Source organism: Hypanus sabinus, chromosome 7 (genome assembly GCF_030144855.1).
Source record: "Hypanus sabinus isolate sHypSab1 chromosome 7, sHypSab1.hap1, whole genome shotgun sequence".
Taxonomy (NCBI): domain Eukaryota; kingdom Metazoa; phylum Chordata; class Chondrichthyes; order Myliobatiformes; family Dasyatidae; genus Hypanus; species Hypanus sabinus.
The window spans coordinates 127,540,817-127,561,818 of NC_082712.1; the positions used below are offsets into that span (position 1 = coordinate 127,540,817).

At 43.3% G+C, this 21,002-nt stretch overlaps 1 protein-coding gene across 1 annotated transcript in view; it reads left to right on the forward strand.

Moving 5' to 3' along the window:
* Positions 1 to 21,002, forward strand: part of LOC132397544 (uncharacterized) — a 215,824-nt gene that overhangs the window by 116,932 nt on the left and 77,890 nt on the right. The window contains exons 37-44 of the mRNA XM_059976370.1: positions 72 to 344; positions 4,900 to 5,172; positions 5,651 to 5,923; positions 8,323 to 8,595; positions 9,781 to 10,077; positions 13,144 to 13,416; positions 13,895 to 14,167; positions 18,605 to 18,877. Coding sequence (XP_059832353.1) covers positions 72 to 344; positions 4,900 to 5,172; positions 5,651 to 5,923; positions 8,323 to 8,595; positions 9,781 to 10,077; positions 13,144 to 13,416; positions 13,895 to 14,167; positions 18,605 to 18,877 — 2,208 coding nt within the window. The remainder of the gene's footprint in view (positions 1 to 71; positions 345 to 4,899; positions 5,173 to 5,650; positions 5,924 to 8,322; positions 8,596 to 9,780; positions 10,078 to 13,143; positions 13,417 to 13,894; positions 14,168 to 18,604; positions 18,878 to 21,002) is intronic.

Sequence of the window (21,002 nt, forward strand, 5' to 3'; positions counted from 1 at the left end):
AGTGAAAGGATGTAAATTGTATTCATTTTCCAAACTATATTTACCATGATGTAATTTTATTTCTCTCACAGCTCCTTCACCACCTAGAAACATAGTAGTGACCGCTGTCACAAATTCATCACTTCATTTTAGCTGGGAGAGACCAGAAGACATGAATCTGGGAGAATACACTTTTATTGTCAGCTACCAAATGGCTCAAGCATCAAATAGTACAACTTATAGAGAAGAAGAAAATAAATCGGCTATATTTAATCTTAGCTCTGGAACTAATTACACCATAACTGTTCTTACCAATATTCTTCAGAATTTGAACAGCAGCTTTGTGACAAAATCTGTCTACACAAGTAAGTGCCTATATTCTTCGCCTGCAAAGCTGAAATGTTTTGTTTGATTACATAAAGGAAAATATTTCACATTCGCTTTGCTTCCTACAGTACATGTCATCAGAGTGAATGTAATTTCTGGGGTGAAACAGCAGAGTAACGGCTAGTGCAACGCCTTACAGCTGTATGATGGGGGTTATAAAGAGTTTGTCCATTCCCCTGTGACCATGTGGGTTCTCCCAGGTGTTCCCGTTCCCTTCACATTCCAGAGACGTACGGTTAGGACTAGTGAATTGTGGGCATGTTATGTTGGCACTGGAAGTACAGTGTCAAACTGGAGAGGGTCAGAAGGAATTTACACAGATGCTGCCTGAACTAGAGAGCATGAGTTATGGGAAACAGTTGACCTCACTGGATCTTTATTTATTGGAGAATAAGACAAATATCATAGAATTGATAAAATTGTGGTGGTATGGATAAGGTGGATGGTCAAAGCCTTTTCCCCATAGTTAGAGATCCTTAAACTACAGGCCACAGGTACAAGTTGAGAGCGAGTTAAAAAGAACTGAGAGGTAACTTCTTCGCACAGAAGATGGTGAGTACCAGGAATGAGATACAGGCAGGTACACCTGCAGCATTTGTAAGGCATTTGGATAACTATATGCAGGGGAAGGGGGAACATTATGCGCTTCATACGTGCAGCTGGAACTGGCAGGGAGCATGCTGTGGTCAGCATGGACCAGTTGGGCTGAAGGGCCAGTTTCTGTGCTGTATGATGACTGTTAGGACAGTTACAGCATGCCCAGCGCAATCACTTCTGATTTGATTGGACACAAACAACACATTTCAGTGTATGCTTCAAGTACATATGACAAATAAAGATAACATTTATCCTTAGTTCATAATGGGCACAGTAACTATAATGGTAGAGTCTGATTTTGGGCAGTAGGTGAATATTGGAATCCCATTTGTTGTTTGTCGAAGATGGTTTAGCAAAGATTTCCTTAGTTCTTAAATAACAGTTCAGGAATTGATTTTCCAAGGCTGCCCACTCCATTGACCACATGAAGCTCCCATCAGCTTGTGAAACTGCCACACACATGCTTCAACGTGTCTTCAGGCTCCACTGCTTTCCTCAAGACATAGTGTCTGATCGTGGATCACAGTTCACTTCCCACTTTTGGAAGGAATTCTGCTCTCTTGTAGAAGCCACAGCCAGCATCTCATCTGCTTTCCACCAACAATCAAATGGCCCAATGGAGAGAGTGAACCAGGAGTTAGAGACAATCCTGCATTGCCTTGCCTCTTCCAACGCCACATCCTGGAGCTCCCAATTGGTTTGGGCAGAGATCGCCGACAATAACCTTCAGTCATCCTCCCCCGATATGTCTCCCTTCGAATGCCAGAAGGGATTCCAGCTGCCATTCTTCTCCAATCAGAAGAATGATGTAGGAGCTCCTGCTGCTGAACAGCTGATGCTGCACTACAAGTGCACCTGGAGATGTACCAGGGCTTCTATCCTACGCGCCCACAAACAGAACTCCCGGCAGACTGATCAGCTCCGCTGACAGTTAAGGCCATTCAAGCCAGGAGAGTTCTGGTTGACATCCAGGGATTTTCCACTGATGGTCGAGAGGCACAAATTGGCAACGCACTACGCGGGACCATTTGTAGTTGAAAAAACTGTCAACAAGGTATTGTATAGATTGCATCTACCAGCATCAATGAAGATCCACCCTGTATTCCATGCTTCCCAGCTCAAGCCAGTCAGTACCTCTCCCCTGGCTCCACCTGGCATCTCGCCAGATATATGGTAAGGTCCAATACCTTGTAGACAAAGATGGGTGTGGTCCAGAAGAACGTTCTTAGATCCTGGACAAGTCACTCATCAAGGACTTCCAGCAGACACAGGGCAATGCTTTTGGAGGGGTGTGCTGTCACACCCATGAGTCAGCAGCGCAGCAGCTACGGCAATTGCGCTCGTCAATATGCATGTGTCAGCTAATTATTATCACATTGTGATGGTATTTAACTGCATTCTCTTTGTTTTAACTCTTGTCAAGACCCGAGCAAAGCACAGCAACATTTCGCTGTCTACTTGTATTATGGCTTGCCTGAAAAATTGGACTATAGAGTTAGCTGACTTGGAAGACTAGTGGTATTAATTTCATACTTAGTTATTCCTTTGAGCTGCAGTGTAGGCTTTGTTTTCCATTTGAGAGTTTTAGTTAATGACCCTGTTTGGCCTAGCACTTACTGATTTCTTTTCCTTCTAACTCTGGTTGCATTAAAGTCTGTGAACTATTGACCCACTTCAGTGTCCTTCGCTCCAAACTTGGGCCAAATCGGAACAAAGTGCCAGTAGCAGGTGCCAGAAGAATGTTGATATCTCCTCTACACATTCCTGACACTTCAAGGAATCATCATGAGAGGCCTGAAACTTCTCCAAGCATTTTTCTGAGCCAATCCAATCAGTCTGCTACATACTTCCTTATTTCGGGGCTCACCCAACTGCCAGTTAGCATGATTAACTGAAATCAACGCTGAGACTAAAACCTCTCTTCCCTCTTCTGACAACAGCTCCAATTTATGACTTTTCCCCCACATTCTTCTATTAACCTGTTTTCTTCCTTTATAACTCCTCCTGGACTCAAGTGGTATAGCTACTGAAACTCCTGTACCACCTTCCTGATGGGAACAGCAAGAAGAGAACGTGAGCTTGATAGTGGAGGTCCCTGTTGATGGTTTCTGCTTTCCTGCGACAGCACTACATATAAATGTGCAGAAGAGTGGAGGTATCTTTCCCGTGATGGACTGGGCCATATCCATTCACATACGAAGCTGTGATGCAACCAGTCAATATAAACTCCACTATAGAAAAATGAGAAAGTTTTGGATGACACGCTGAATCTTCACAAACTTCTCAGAAAATAGAGGTGATGCCAGGCTTTCTTTGTAATGGCACGTATGTGTTAAACCCAGGACAGCTCGTCTGAAAACTACGTAATTTAAAGATGCTGACCCTCTCCACACCTGATCCCAATTGAGGATTGACTCATGGACGTCTGGTTTCATCTGGTAGTAAATTATGACTTTCTTGGCCTTGCTGATGTAGAGTGAGAGGTTGTTACTGTGCCATCACTCACCAAGATGTTCAATTTCCCTCCTCTCAGCTGATTCGTCTGAATCTTTGACTCAGCCAACAAAAATGATTTTGTTAGCAAACGTAAATATGGCATTGAATTTGTGCTTATCCACACAGTCATAAGCATAAAGGGAATGGAGCAGTTGAATAAGCCCACAGACCTGTGGTGCACTTGTGCTGATGGAGATTCTGGAGGAGATATTGTTGCCAATTCAAGTTGACTGGGTTCTGCAATTACAGAAACCTGAAAAGTCTATGGAAAAAAAAGGAAACTCCATTGGTGTTCTTACAGTAAGATTATTGTACACAGGTTTAACTCAGTACAAAGCATGCCTCTTGGCTGTAGATGCATACCATTCACCTGAAGGTTGATAAAAAGGAAGTGGTACTAAATTGGGATGGATGCAATTCATCAGATCTCAGACATCTGAGATCTCTCTCCACTGATGCTTAGACTTAGCAGCCAAACGATCCATCAGTTTCAGCAATCAAAGTTGGATGTGGATGCTTCCACTTGAAAGGAAGCCAAGGTAAGAAATATAATAAGTCTTAAGCTGTAAAAAAGAATCACCATTCGCCCACCTGTTTAGATCATGATATATTTCCGGCACTGAACAATGGTCCATTTACAGGACAGGCCTTCCAAATAACTTTGCTTCAGCATTACTTTTGCACATTGTCTGGGAGCAGAGGGAGTGCACGGGGACGTTTGATGACCCTATGCATTTACAATTAGTGATATGGTTGACCTGGACTATCAAGAGCCTGTTTGTGAACCAAGACACATAGTATAGTCTCTGTCGTTCAGGTGCATTACTTAGGCCATGGTATAGAAAGTAGCTAAGAAGTGCTTTAGTTGTGCAGTACAAGTATGCATTTAAGGGGTAGCTTTTGAGATCACAGCTCAGAATCAGGATCAGGTTTATTGTCATTGACGTATGTTTGAAATTGGTTGTTTTGTAACAGTACAATGGTTGAAAGCATTAAAAAAATTATTCTGAGTTCCAATGAAAATGAATTAAATAAATAGTGCAAAAAAAGGTATATTGAGGTTGTGTTCATGCGTTCATGGACCATTCAGAATTCTGATGGTGAAAGGGAAGAAGTTGTTTCTTAATATTGAGGGTGTGTCTTAAGTCTCCTGCAACTCTTTCCTGGTGATAGTAATGAGAAGAGGGCATGTCCAAAATGGTTAACATCCTTAATGATGGATGCCGCCATTTGAGGCAAAGCCTTTTGAAGATTTCCTCAATGGTGGGGAGACGAGTGCCCATGAAAATGGGTTTGGATGCAGAAGTACAATGAAAGCTTACCACCATCTGTTTTACATTAACCATCAAATCTGAGCTATTCTCAGTTCATAAAATACATTTATCACCAGCAATTGGTTTTCAAAGATAATCAACAAAATTAACTTATTTTCCCCAACAGAACCAAACGTAGTGAACAGCCTACAAGTTGACTATGTTGGCACCAACTCCATAACACTGAATTGGGAACAACCAATAGGATATAAAGATGACTATCGCTATCTGGTAGTGACAAAAGCAAGTTCAGAACCTGCCATTATCATTCAAAATGGAACTGTAAAATTTGAAAATGCTACTGTGAGCAATCTGACCGCTGGAACCAACTACACCTTCACCGTTATCACACTTGTAGTCAATGTCCAGTCTGATCCCACAGAAGTATCCAGCTACACAAGTAAGTACTGCAGAAGGTGGCTTCCCTCTATAGTAAATTGTATAAATAATTAATTTCCACTGAAGAACACAAGATCAAAGTCCTGAACACCACTTCTCAATCTTATTAAATGTGTGTCACTTTGATATTCTGTCCCATTCCTGCTCTGAGCTTCACTGCAATTGTGCTAGAAACCAAAGACTGAGATCCCACGTTTAGCTTGCGGTATCGACGTCCTCCTTTCAGTCTGACCTGTATCATTCTCTTTGCAGATGCTACCGAATCTGTTGCAAATTTCCTGCCATTGTGTTTACTTCATGTTTTGAGTGATTTTAATTGTATAATCCTTGCAACTACTCCTTATTAATTTAACTAAATTCAATATCTTTCTCATCTGCTGAGATGGTCCTGTGCTGTGATGAACATAATTACCTTACACCACGTTACGTTCTGTGTCTGAAACCTCCTGGAAAATCCCATCATTTCTTTCATCCCACAGAACCTGTACAGATACCAGAAGCAAACATCAGTGTTAGCAGCAATGGGACAGTGGATAGATTGTCTGTCTCCTGGATTCCACCACCTGGAAACGTGGAGCTGTTCTTTATCACTCTTCAAGGTGTAAATTATACGTCTGTACAAACAGTCAGCAGTAGAAATTCCACATCTGTAACTTTCACTGATCTTCGACCTGGTCGTGTGTACAACGTCACAGTGATTACAAGCAGTGGACCCTTCAATGTTACCTCTGCCAATGTGCAGGGTATAACAGGTATGTACAAAGTGTGAAGAACAGTTTTAATTGAATTTCTTTTGTATTAGAAATGATAAATGTGGAACACGTTCTTAAGCATTGACTGCCAAGATTGAGACATGAAATCACTATGATTGAAGAATTTGATCTCCAGTATTTCACTAACACTGATTGTTTGACCCCGATTCAATATTTAATTATTGGGGATGGGGATGTTGCCAAGCAGAACAAATCCAACATACAAGCTGGAGGAACTCAGCAGGTTGGGCAGCATCCGTGGAAACGAGCAGTCAACGTTTCGGGCTGAGACAATTCATCAGGACTGAAGGGGGTGGGAGCAGGGTGCCAGCAGTTTTCCATCCAGTTCCCACGCCTCCAGATAGGTATTTTATGGCTCTCGAGGTCTTCTGGACTGGGAGGCTAATTCTTCATCCAACAGATTGCCCTCTGCACCAGAATCCAACTAGGCACAGGGACTGTTGTTGATGATTCACGATAGCCGGGATCTGCATCCAGATCTGGGGAACTGAAAGGAGTGTCATCTGACTCACCGGAACAGTAGGAACGGGAGCTCTGCAAGGAACGGAAGGGAGAGAGACGTTAGGGCTGGTTGAAGATGGTAAGGTGGGCTGTGTAATGACCCGAGGAATGGGGTGACCGGTCTTTTCTCTCAGACGCTCTCGAAGTCGATTATCTAGCCTAGTGGCTAGAGAGACCAAGGAGACCAGGCTGGCCGTGTCATCCTCATTTCAGAGACAAAGGAGGAGAAGGAGGAACAGACCTCTGACCAGTTGTCCCAGATCACGGTGGACCATGCTAAGGCATTCCCTCGTAACAGCCCCATGATATAAGCAATTTTTGATCTGTCCGAGCTCTACGTACCTTGCTGTTGCTCAAAAACCAGAGCAATGTAGTAAAACGGCCCGCACTTCCCTAGTTCCCCAGGATAAAATGTGAGTTTATCCACTCTGGAAGAAAGAAGAAATATGTAAATCATTGTTCAGATAGAATCTACAATGAGATCTACAAAAATTGTAGATCATGAACCTAAAATACAGCGTACAGTTTCATCAAACAGTTAAGAAGGTTCATGCAATGTTAACATTCATGGTATGGGGTATGTTTGATGCAACTTTATAGGATGTTGGTAAGTCCACACTTGGAATGATGCAAACAGTGTTGTCCTCAACGATTGTGGAAGGATGTATGTGCATTGGAAGCAGTGCAGGGAAAGTTCACGTGGATGATTCATAAAATGAAGGGAATAACATGAGAGGAATGGTTAATAGATTTAGCCTGTGTTCATTGGAGCAGCAGACGTAATCTTGTGGGAACACGTAAGTTGCTGAGAGGCTGTTAGATCTAGAGAAAGTACCTGGAACTTGGGGATTGCTTTTAAATAAGGGATCTCCCATTTTAGACTCAGAGGAAGAGGCATTTCTCTTTTGAGAGACTACAGAGGAATTCCCAACTGCAGAGACTTCTAGAGGTAGAGCTATATTCATGACAGAATGACAGATTTTTAAGTAATATTAAAATTTGTAATAATCCAGCACTCTCAATACTGTAGTGGTGACACGCAAATGGACAGATTTTCTTTTCTGTTGAATGTCACTCCTCATAATAGTCCACCAAACGTACTTTAAATTACCCAGTGAGGAGACAGGTTTAAAGGGAGTACAGGAACTAGTGGCCTGGTGACAGACTGTGAGAACAGGACACCGCTGAGTCCAGAGTGAGCATGGAACAACGTTCCTGTGTGAGTTTAAAGTGAGCACGGCAATGGGGTATAGAGAATTTCAAGTAAGCTTAAAATAAGGTCTCAAGCAGTTTTGTGGGAGTGCGGGGACAGGGATCCAGTAAATTTAAAAGGAGCATTAGAACAAAGCCTCAATGAATTTAAGGGGACTGCAAGAACTGGAACCCCAGTAGGCTTAAATAAAATTTGGAGAATAAAACCAGATAGTCCAAATGTCAAAACATTCCATTTGATGAAAAGTTGGAGGGCAGATTATTGGAATTTTATGTACATTGCATAATGAAGAAAGCAGGAAATTGATGTTCAGGGGATGAATGGTCTACTCCTATGCCATTTCTTATATACTTATGTTTAAAGAACAATGCTTTCAGCTCATTGTAAAGACACTTTTCACACGAGATGAGGATAAGATGATTTTTCACCTTTCTAACTATATATCTGATCTTGGACTTGATGCTAGTGATTTTGAAGCACTGTTATCATTCCATTCCTTTTACTTGACAATTCCCCCTGTACCGTTGAGGGTATTTCAGTCTAGTTCATGGAAAGCTCCATCAACAATTTTTAGGGAACTCTGCTCATGACACAGTGAAAGGTTGTAAATTGCATTTATTTTCCAAACAAAATTTACCATGATGTAATTTTATTTCTCTCACAGTTCCTTCACCACCCAGGCACATTGTAGTGACCGCTGTCACAAATTCATCACTTCATTTTAGCTGGGAGAGACCAGAAGATATGAATCTGGGAGAATACACTTTTATTGTCAGCTACCAAATGGCTCAAGCATCAAATAGTACAACTTATAGAGAAGAAGAAAATAAATCGGCTATATTTAATCTTAGCTCTGGAACTAATTACACCATAACTGTTCTTACCAATATTCTTCAGAATTTGAACAGTAGCTTTGAGACAATATCTGTTTACACAAGTAAGTGCCTATATTCTTCGCCTGCAAAGCTGAAATGTTTTGTTTGATTACATGAAGGAAAATATTTCACATTCGCTTTGCTTCCTACAGTACATGTCATCAGAGTGAATGTAATTTCTGGGGTGAAACAGTAGAGTAACGGCTAGTGCAACGCCTTACAGCTGTATGATGGGGGTTATAAAGAGTTTGTCCATTCCCCTGTGACCGGGTGGGATCTCCCAGGTGTTCCCGTTCCCTTCACATTCCAGAGACGTACGGTTAGGACTAGTGAATTGTGGGCATGTTATGTTGGCACTGGAAGTACATTGTCAAACTGGAGAAGGTCAGAAGGAATTTACACAGATGCTGCCTGAACTAGAGAGCCTGAGTTATGGGAAACAGTTGGCCTCACTGGATCTTTATTTATTGGAGAATAAGACAAATATCATAGAATTGATAAAATTGTGGTGGTATGGATAAGGTGGATGGTCAAAGCCTTTTCCCCATAGTTAGAGATCCTTAAACTACAGGCCACAGGTACAAGTTGAGAGCGAGTTAAAAAGAACTGAGAGGTAACTTCTTCGCACAGAAGATGGTGAGTACCAGGAATGAGCTACAGGCAGGTACACCTGCAACATTTGTAAGGCATTTGGATAACTATATGCAGGGGAAGGGGGAACATTATGCGCTTCATACGTGCAGCTGGAACTGGCAGGGAGGATGCTGTGGTCAGCATGGACCAGTTGGGCTGAAGGGCCAGTTTCTGTGCTGTATGATGACTGTTAGGACAGTTACAGGCTGCCCAGCGCAATCACTTCTGATTTGATTGGACACAAACAACACATTTCTGTGTATGTTTCAAGTACAAATGACAAATAAAGATAACATTTATCCTTAGTTCATAATGGGCACAGTAAGTATAATGGTAGAGTCTGATTTTGGGCAGTAGGTGAATATTGGAATCCCATTTGTTGTTTGTCAAAGATGGTTTAGCAAAGATTTCCTTAGTTCTTAAATAACAGTTCAGGAATTGATTTTCCAAGGCTGCCCACTCCATTGACCACATGAAGCTCCCATCAGCTTGTGAAACTGCCACACACATGCTTCAACGCGTCTTCAGGCTCCACTGCTTTCCTCAAAACATAGTGTCTGATCGTGGATCACAATTCACTTCCCACTTTTGTAAGGAATTCTGCTCTCTTGTAGAAGCCACAGCCAGCATCTCATCTGCTTTCCACCAACAATCAAATGGCCCAATGGAGAGAGTGAACCAAGAGTTAGAGACAACCCTGCATTGCCTTGCCTCTTCCAACTCCACGTCCTGGAGCTCCCAATTGGTTTGGGCAGAGATCGCCGACAATAACCATCAGTCATCCTCCCCCAATATGTCTCCCTTCGAATGCCAGAAGGGATTCCAGCTGCCATTCTTCTCCGATCAGAAGAATGATGTAGGAGCTCCTGCTGCTGAACAGCTGATGCTGCACTACAAGTGCACCTGGAGACGTACCAGGGCTTCTATCCTATGCGCCCACAAACAGAACTCCCGGCAGACTGATCAGCTCCACTGACAGTTAAGGCCATTCAAGCCAGGAGAGTTCTGGTTGACATCGAGGGATTTTGCCCTGATGGTCGAGAGGCGCAAATTGGCAACGCACTACGCGGGACCATTTGTAGTTTAAAAAACTGTCAACAAGGTATTGTATAGATTGCATCTACCAGCATCAATGAAGATCCACCCTGTATTCCATGCTTCCCAGCTCAAGCCATTCACTACCTCTCCCCTGGCTCCACCTGGCATCTCGCCAGATACATGGTATGGTCCAATACCTTGTAGACAAAGATGGGTGTGGTCCAGAAGAACGTTCTTAGATCCTGGACAAGTCACTCATCAAGGACTTCCAGCAGACGCAGGGCTATGCTTATGGAGGTGTGTGCTATCACACCCATGAGTCAGCAGCACAGCAGCTACGGCAATTGCGCTTGTCAATATGCATGTGTCAGCTAATTATTATCACATTGTGATGGTATTTAACTGCATTCTCTTTGTTTTAACTCTTGTCAAGACCCAAGCAAAGCGCAGCAACATTTCGCTGTCTGCTTGTATTTGGCCTTGCCTGAAAAATTGGACTATAGAGATAACTGACTTGGAAGACTAGTAGTATTAATTTCATACTTAGTTATTCCTTTGAGCTGCAGTGTAGGCTTTGTTTTCCATTTGAGAAGTTTTCCATTTTGTAGTAAATGGCCCTGTTTTGCTTATTGTTTTCTTTTCCATCTAACTCTGGTTGCATTAAAGTCTGTGAACTATTGACCCACTTGCGCTCCAAACTTGGGCCATATCGGGACAAAGTGACAGTAGCAGGTGCCAGAAGAATGTTGATATCTCCCCTACACATTCCTGACACTTCAAGGAATCGTCATGAGAGGCCTGAAACTTCTCAAAGCATTTTTCTGTGCCAATCCAATCAGTCTGCTACATACTTCCTTATTTCAGGGCTCACCCAACTTCCAGTTAGCATGATTAACTGAAATCAACGCTGAGACTAAAAACCTCTCTTCCCTCTTCTGACAACAGTTCCAATTTATGACTTTTCCCCCACGTTCTTCTATTAACCTGTTTTCTTCCTTTATAACTCCTCCTGGACTCAGTGGTATAGCTACTGAAACTCCTATACCACCTTCCTGATGGGAACAGCAAGAAGTGAACATGGCCTGGATGGTGGGGGTCCCTGTTGATTGTTGCTGCTTTCCTGCGACAGCACTACGTATAAATGTGCAGAAGAGTGGAGGTATCTTTACCCGTGATGGACTGGGCCATATCCATTTACATACGAAGCTGTGATGCAACCAGTCAATATAAACTCCACTATAGAAAAATGAGAAAGTTTTGGATGACACGCTGAATCTTCACAAACTTCTCAGAAAATAGAGGTGATGCCAGGCTTTCTTTGTAATGGCACGTATGTGTTAAACCCAGGACGGCTACTCGGAAAACTACGAATAATTTAAAGATGCTGACCCTCCCCGCACCTGATCCCCATTGAGGTTTGACTCATGGACCTCGGTTTCATCTGGTAGTAAATTATTATTTGCTTGGCCTTGCCGATGTAGAGTGAGAGGTTGTTACTGTGCCATCACTCACCAAGATGTTCAATTTCCCTCCTCTCAGCTGATTCGTCTGAATCTTTGACTCAGCCAACAAAAATGATTTTGTTAGCAAACGTAAATATGGCATTGAATTTGTGCTTATCCACACAGTCAAAAGCATAAAGGGAATGGAGCAGGTGAAGAAGCCCACAGACTTGTGGTGCACTTGTGCTGATGGAGATTCTGAAGGAGATATTGTTGCCAATTCAAGTTGACTGGGTTCTGCAATTACAGAAACCTGAAAAGTCTATGGAAAAAAAAGGAAACTCCATTGGTGTTCTTACAGTAAGATTATTGTACACAAGTTTAACTCAGTACAAAGCATGCCTCTTGGCTGTAGATGCATACCATTCACCTGAAGGTTGATAAAAAGGAAGTGGTACTAAATTGGGATGGATGCAATTCATCAGATCTCAGACATCTGAGATCTCTCTCCACTGATGCTTAGACTTAGCAGTCAAACTAATCATCAGTTTCAGCAATCAAAGTTGGATGTGGATGCTTCCATTTGAAAGGAAGCCAAGGTAGGAAATATAATAAGTCTTAAGCTGTAAAAAAGAATCACCATGGCCCACCTGTTTAGATCATGAAATATTTCTGGCACTGAACAATGGTCTGTTTACAGGACAGGCCTTCCAAATAACTTTGCTTCAGCATTACTTTTGCACATTGCCTGGGAGCAGAGTGAGTGCACGGGGAAGTTTGATGACCCTATGCATTTACAATTAGTGATATGGTTGACCTGGACTATCAAGAGCCTGTTTGTGAACCAAGACACATAGTATAGTCTCTGTCATTCAGGTGCATTACTTAGGCCATGGTATAGAAAGTAGCTAAGAAGTGCTTTAGTTGTGCAGTACAAGTATGCATTTAAGGGGTAGCTTTTGAGATCACAGCTCAGAATCAGGATCAGGTTTATTGTCATTGACGTATGTTTGAAATTGGTTGTTTTGTAACAGTACAATGGTTGAAAGCATATAAAAATTACTCTAAGTTCCAATGAAAATGAATTAAATAAATAGTGCAAAAAAGGTATATTGAGGTTGTGTTCATGCATTCATGGACCATTCAGAATTCTGATGGTGAAAGGGAAGAAGTTGTTTCTTAATATTAAGGGTGTGTCTTAAGTCTCCTGCAACTCCTTCCTGGTGATAGTAATGAGAAGAGGGCATGTCCAAAATGGTTAACATCCTTAATGATGGATGCCGCCATTTGAGGCAAAGCCTTTTGAAGATTTCCTCAATGGTGGGGAGACGAGTGCCCATGAAAATGGGTTTGGATGCAGAAGTACAATGAAAACTTACCACCATCTGTTTTACATTAGCCATCAAATCTGAGCTATTCTCAGTTCATAAAATATGTTTATCACCAGCAATTGGTTTTCAAAGATAATCAGCAAAATTAACTTATTTTCCCCAACAGAACCAAACGTAGTGAACAGCCTACAAGTTGACTATGTTGGCACTGACTCCATAACACTGAATTGGGAACAACCAATAGGATATAAAGATGACTATCGCTATCTGGTAGTGACAAAAACAACTTCAGAACCTGCCATTATCATTCGAAATGAAACTGTAAAATTTGAAAATGCTACTGTGAGCGGTCTGACCGCTGGAACCAACTACACCTTCACCGTTATCACACTTGTAGCCAATGTCCAGTCTGATTCCAGAGAAGTATCCAGCTACACAAGTAAGTACAGCAGAAGGTGGCTTCCCTCTATAGTAAATTGTATAAATCATTAATTTCCACTGAAGAACACAACATCAAAGTCCTGAACACCTCTTCTCAATCTTATTAAATGTGTGTCACTTTGATATTCTGTCCCATTCCTGCTCTGAGCTTCACTGCAATTGTGCTAGAAACCAAAGACTGAGATCCCACGTTTAGCTTGCGGTATCGACGTCCTCCTTTCAGTCTGACCTATATCATTCTCTCTGCAGATGCTACCAAATCTGTTGCAAATTTCCTGCCATTGTGTTTACTTCATGTTTTGAGTGATTTTAATTGCATAATCCTTGCAACTACTCCTTATCAATTTAACTAAATTCAATATCTTTCTCATCTGCTGAGATGGTCCTATTCTGTGATGAACATAATTACCTTACACCACGTTACGTTCTGTGTCTGAAACCTCCTGGAAAATCCCATCATTTCTTTCATCCCACAGAACCTGTACAGATACCAGAAGCAAACATCAGTGTTAGCAGCAATGGGACAGTGGATAGATTGTCTGTCTCCTGGATTCCACCACCTGGAAACGTGGAGCTGTTCTTTATCACTCTTCAAGGTGTAAATTATACGTCAGTACAAACAGTCAGCAGTAGAAATTCCACATCTGTAACTTTCACTGATCTTCGACCTGGTCGTGTGTACAATGTCACAGTGATTACAAGCAGTGGACCCTTCAATGTTACCTCTGCCAATGTGCAGGGTATAACAGGTATGTACAAAGTGTGAAGAACAGTTTTAATTGAATTTCTTTTGTATTAGAAATGATAAATGTGGAACACATTCTTAAGCATTGACTGCCAAGTTTGAGACATGAAATCACTATGATTGAAGAATTTGATCTCCAGTATTTCACTAACACTGATTGTTTGACCCCGATTCAATATTTAATTATTGGGGATGGGGATGTTGCCAAGCAGAAAAAAATCCAACTTACAACAAGCTGGAGGAACTCAGCAGGTTGGGCAGCATCCGTGGAAATGAGCAGTCAACGTTTCGGGCTGAGACAATTCATCAGGACTGAAGGGGGTGGGGGCAGGGGGCCTATAAAGAAGGTGGGGGGAAGTTGGGAAGGAGAAGGCTGGTAGGGATCAGGTTAAAAACCAATTAGAGGAACGATCAAGTGGTCGGGGAGGGGAAGCATGGAGGGGATAGGCAGGAAAGGAGAAGAAGGAATGAAAGGTGAAAGCACTGTGTAGTAGAAGAAGGCAGAATCATCAGAGAGGTGATGGGCAGCTGGAGGAGGAGGCAGAGTGAAACTGGGATGGGGGAAGGGAGAAGGAGGGAATTACCGGAAGTTGGAGAATTCAATGTTCATGCCAAGGGACTGGAGACAACCCAGACGGTATATGAGGTGTTGCTTCTCCAACCTGAGTTTGGTCTCATCATGGCAGTAGAGGAGGCCATGTATGGACATATCTGAATGGGAATATGAATCAGAGTTGAAGTGGGTGGCAACCAGGAGATCCTGTCTGTTGCGGCGTACGGAGCGGAGGTGCTTGTCAAAGAGGTCCCTCAATCTGCGTTGGGTCTTGCCAATGTAGAGGAGGCTGCAACGGGATCACCGGATGCAATAGATGATCCCAACAGACTCACGAGTGAAGTGTTGCCTCACCTGGAAGGACTCTTTGGGGCCTTGAATGGTGGTAAGAGAGGAGGTGTATGGACAAGTATAGCAATTACGCTTGTAGGGATAAGTGCCGGGTGGGAGATCCGTGGGGAGGGACGTGTGGACCGGCGAGTTGCAGAGGGACTGATCCCTGCAGACAGCAGAGAGGGCTAGAGAGGGAAAGGTCGTGTTGAATATGGTGGAAGTTGTAGAGGATAATATGCTGGATCTGGAGGCTGGTGGGGTGGTAGGTGAGGACAAGGGGACCTCGGTCCCTGTTGTTGTGACGGGAGAATGGGGTATGGGCCGAACTGCGGGAAATGGAGGAGATGCGGGTGAGGGCATCATTGATAAAGGCAGAAGGGAAACCACGATCCTTAAAGAAAGAAGACATTTGAGTTGTCCTTAAATGGAAAGCCTCATCCTGGGAGTAGATGCAGTGGAGGCGGTGGATCTGGGAATAGGGTATAGCATTTTTGCATTTGGCAAGGTGGGTAGAGGGCCTATCACCTCTCTGATGATTCTGCCTTCTTCTACTATGGTCTGTGGTTTCTTGAGCAGAAGGGAGGTTAGGGAGGGCTACAAAGTGCACCATCTTGCAGAACCGGTCTACCACGGTGAGGACAGTGGTGTTTCCATGGGAGGGGGGTAGACCGGTGAGGAAATTTAGTGTAATTTGCGACCAGGGAGGACCAGGGACAGGTAGAGGACATAGTAATCCTATAGGTGGCCGATGAGAGGCTTTTCAACAGGCACAGATGGAACATGCCGAGTCATAGTATCCCCCTCCCTCACACTGACTAGATGGTGTGTGTTACGAAGGTCCAACTTCGAGAAGATGGTGGCTCCAAGAAGTGGTTCAAATGCCAAATTAATGAGGGGTAGTGGGTACTTATTTTCAACTGTTATGTTGTTTAGGCCTCGGTAATCAATACAAGGATGAAGCGACCTATCCTTCTTTTCTACAGAGAAGAAACTGGCACCTACCAGGAAGGATGAAGGTCTAATTATGCCCACCGTGAGGGCTCGCTATTGTATTTCTCCGTGGCCTTCCTCTCCAGTCGGGATAGGTTATAAAGATGACTGGTGGGTAATGAGGCCCTGGGATAAGGTCAATGGCACAATCATACGGGCAGTGCGAAGGCAGGGAAAGAGCCCATTGTTTCCTGAATACCGCTCCCAGGTCATGGTACTCTGTGGGGCTCTGGACAAGTCGAGGGAGTCCAAGACAGGCTGAGTCGCGGTAGTCCCCCTGGGAGATGGCGCTGACTGCGGAAATTGGCGTGGCAAAACCGGCTCCAGCTGGCTAATTTCCCGGTAGAACAGTCGATGTGGGCATTGTGTTGGTTCAGCCATGGGATCCTAGAACTCCAGGGGCTTGAGGCGAACGAATGAGATTGAGTCCTACCTCCTCCCGAAGCTTTCCAGAGAGAACCAAGGTCAGGGATGGCATACCGTGGGTCAACCGAGCCAGCAGGTTTCCATCCAGTTCCCGTGCCTCCAGATAGGTATTTTATGGCTCTCGAGATCTTCTGGACTGGGAGGCTAACTCTTCATCCAACAGATTGCCCTCTGCACCAGAATCCAACTAGGCACAGGGACTGTTGTTGATGATTCACGATAGCCGGGATCTGCATCCAGATCTGGGGAACTGAAGGGAGCGTCGTCTGAATTACCAGGACAGTAGGAACGGGAGCTCTGCAAGGAACAGAAGGAAGAGAGAAGTTAGGGCTGGTTGAAGATGGTAAGGTGGGCCGTGTAATGACCCGAGGAACGGGGTGACCGGTCTTTTCTCTCAGACGCTCTCGAAGTCAATTATCTAGCCTAGTGGCTAGAGAGACCAAGGAGACCAGGCTGGCTGTGTCAACCTCATTTCAGAGACGAAGGAGGAGAAGGAGGAACAGACCTCTGGCCGGTTGTCCCAGATCACGGTGGACCATGCTAAGGCATTCCCTCGTAACAGCCCCATGATATACGCAATTTTTGATCTGTCCGAGCTCTACGTACTTTGCTGTTGCTCAAAAACCAGAGCAATGTAGTAAAACGGCCCGCACTTCCCTAGGTCCCCAGGATAAAATGTGAGTTTATCCTCTCTGGAAGAAAGAAGAAATATGTAAATCATTGTTCAGATAGAATCTACAATGAGATCTAGAAATTGTAGAACATGAACCTAAAATACAGCGTACAGTTTCATCAAACAGTTAAGAAGGTTCATGAAATGTTAACATTCATGGCAGGGGGTATGTTTGATGCAACTTTATAGGATGGTGGTAAGACCACACTTGAAATGATGCAAACAGTTTTGGCCTCAACAATGGTGGAAGGATGTATGTGCATTGGAAGCAGTGCAGGGAAGGTTCACGTGGATGATTCATAAAATGAAGGGATTAACATGAGAAGAATGGTTAATAGATTTAGCCTGTGTTCATTGGAGCAGCAGACGTAATCTTGTGGGAACATGTAAGTTGCTGAGAGGCTGTTAGATCTAGAGAAAGTACCTAGAACTTGGGGATTGTTTTTAAATAAGGGATCTCCCATTTTAGACTCAGAGGAAGAGGCATTTCTCTTTTGAGAGACTACAGAGGAATTCCCAACTGCAGAGACTTCTAGAGGTAGAGCTATGTTCATGACAGAATGACAGATTTTTAAGTAATATTAAAATTTGTAATAATCCAGCACTCTCAATACTGTAGTAGTGACACGCAAATGGACAGATTTTCTTTTCTGTTGAATGTCACTCCTCATAATAGTCCACCCAACGTACTTTAAATTACCCAGTGAGGACACAGGTTTAAAGGGAGTACAGGAACTAGTGGCCTGGTGACAGACTGTGAGAACAGGACACCACTGAGTCCAGAGTGAGCATGGAACATTGGTCCTGTGTGAGTTTAAAGTGAGCACGGCAATGGGGTCTAGAGAATTTCAAGTAAGCTTAAAATAAGGTCTCACGCAGTTTTCTGGGAGATCGGGGACAGGGATCCAGTAAATTTAAAAGGAGCATTAGAAAAGAGCCTCAATGAATTTAAGGGGACTGCAAGAACTGGAACCCCAGTAGGCTTAAATAGAATTTGGAGAATAAAACCAGACAGTCCAAATGTCAAAACATTCCATTTGACAAAAAGTTGGAGGGCAGATTATTGGAATTTTATGTACATTGCATAATGAAGAAAGCAGGAAATTGATGTTCAGGAGATGAGTCGTCTACTCCTATGCCATTTGTTATATACTTATGTTTAAAGAACAATGCTTTCAGCTCATTGTAAAGACACTTTTCACACGAGATGAGGATAAGATGATTTTTCACCTTTCTAACTATATATCTGATCTTGGACTTGATGCTAGTGATTTTGAAGCACTGTTATCATTCCATTCCTTTTACTTGACAATTCCCCCTGTCCCATTGAGGGTATTTCAGTCTAGTTCATGGAAAGCTCCATCAACAATTTTTAGGGAACTCTGCTCATGACACAGTGAAAGGTTGTAAATTGCATTTATTTTCCAAACAAAATTTACCATGATGTAATTTTATTTCTCTCACAGTTCCTTCACCACCCAGAAACATAGTAGTGACCGCTGTCACAAATTCATCACTTCATTTTAGCTGGGAGAGACCAGAAGACATGAATCTTGGAGAATACACTTTTATTGTCAGCTACCAAATGGCTCAAGCATCAAATAGTACAACTTATAGAGAAGAAGAAAATAAATCGGCTATATTTAATCTTAGCTCTGGAACTAATTACACCATAACTGTTCTTACCAATATTCTTCAGAATTTGAACAGCAGCTTTGTGACAAAATCTGTCTACACAAGTAAGTGCCTATATTCTTCGCCTGCAAAGCTGAAATGTTTTGTTTGATTACATGAAGGAAAATATTTCACATTCGCTTTGCTTCCTACAGTACATTTCATCAGAGTGAATGTAATTTCTGGGGTGAAACAGCAGAGTAACGGCTAGTGCAACGCCTTACAGCTGTATGATGGGGGTTATAAAGAGTTTGTCCATTCCCCTGTGACCATGTGGGTTCTCCCAGGTGTTCCCGTTCCCTTCACATACCAGAGACGTACGGTTAGGACTAGTGAATTGTGGGCATGTTATGTTGGCACTGAAAGTACAGTGTCAAACTGGAGAGGGTCAGAAGGAATTTACACAGATGCTGCCTGAACTAGAGAGCCTGAGTTATGGGAAACAGTTGGCCTCACTGGATCTTTATTTATTGGAGAATAAGACAAATATCATAGAATTGATAAAATTGTGGTGGTATGGATAAGGTGGATGGTCAAAGCCTTTTCCCCATAGTTAGAGAGCTTTAAACTACAGGCCACAGGTACAAGTTGAGAGCGAGTTAAAAAGAACTGAGAGGTAACTTCTTCGCACAGAAGATGGTGAGTACCAGGAATGAGCTACAGGCAGGTACACCTGCAGCATTTGTAAGGCATTTGGATAACTATATGCAGGGGAAGGGGGAACATTATGCGCTTCATACGTGCAGCTGGAACTGGCAGGGAGCATGCTGTGGTCAGCATGGACCATTTGGGCTGAAGGGCCAGTTTATGTGCTGTATGATGACTGTTAGGACAGTTACAGCATGCCCAGCGCAATCACTTCTGATTTGATTGGACACAAACAACACATTTCTGTATATGTTTCAAGTACATATGACAAATAAAGATAACATTTATCCTTAGTTCATAATGGGCACAGTAAGTATAATGGTAGAGTCTGATTTTGGGCAGTAGGTGAATATTGGAATCCCATTTGTTGTTTGTCAAAGATGGTTTAGCAAAGATTTCCTTAGTTCTTAAATAACAGTTCAGGAATTGATTTTCCAAGGCTGCCCACTCCATTGACCACATGAAGCTCCCATCAGCTTGTGAAACTGCCACACACATGCTTCAACGTGTCTTCAGGCTCCACTGATTTCCTCAAGACATAGTGTCTGATCATGGATCACAGTTCACTTCCCACTTTTGGAAGGAATTCTGCTCTCTTGTAGAAGCCACAGCCAGCATCTCATCTGCTTTCCACCAACAATCAAATGGCCCAATGGAGAGAGTGAACCAGGAGTTAGAGACAACCCTGCATTGCCTTGCCTCTTCCAACTCCATGTCCTGGAGCTCCCAATTGGTTTGGGCAGAGATCGCCGACAATAACCTTCAGTCATCCTCCCCCAATATGCCTCCCTTCGAATGCCAGAAGGGATTCCAGCTGCCATTCTTCTCCGATCAGAAGAATGATGTAGGAGCTCCTGCTGCTGAACAGCTGATGCTGCACTACAAGTGCACCTGGAGACGTACCAGGGCTTCTATCCTATGCGCCCACAAACAGAACTCCCGGCAGACTGATCGGCTCCACTGACAGCTAAGGCCATTCAAGCCAGGAGTGTTCTGGTTGACATCCAGGGATTTTGCCCTGATGGTCGAGAGGCACAAATTGGCAACGCACTACGCGGGACCATTTGTAGCTGAAAAAGCTGTCAACAAGGCATTGTATAGATTGCATCTACCAGCATCAATGAAGATCCACCCTGTATTCCATGCTTCCCAGCTCAAGCCAGTCAGTACCTCTCCCCTGGCTCCACCTGGCAGCTCGCCAGATACATGGTAAGGTCCAATACCTTGTAGACAAAGATGGGTGTGGTCCAGAAGAACGTTCTTAGATCCTGGACAAGTCACTCATCAAGGACTTCCAGCAGACGCAGGGCTATGCTTTTGGAGGGGTGTCCTGTCACACCCATGAGTCAGCAGCGCAGCAGCTACGGCAATTGCGCTTGTCAATATGCATGTGTCAGCTAATTATTATCACATTGTGATGGTATTCAACTGCATTCTCTTTGTTTTAACTCTTGTCAAGACCCGAGCAAAGCGCAGCAACATTTCGCTGTCTGCTTGTATTTGGCCTTGCCTGAAAAATTGGACTATAGAGATAACTGACTT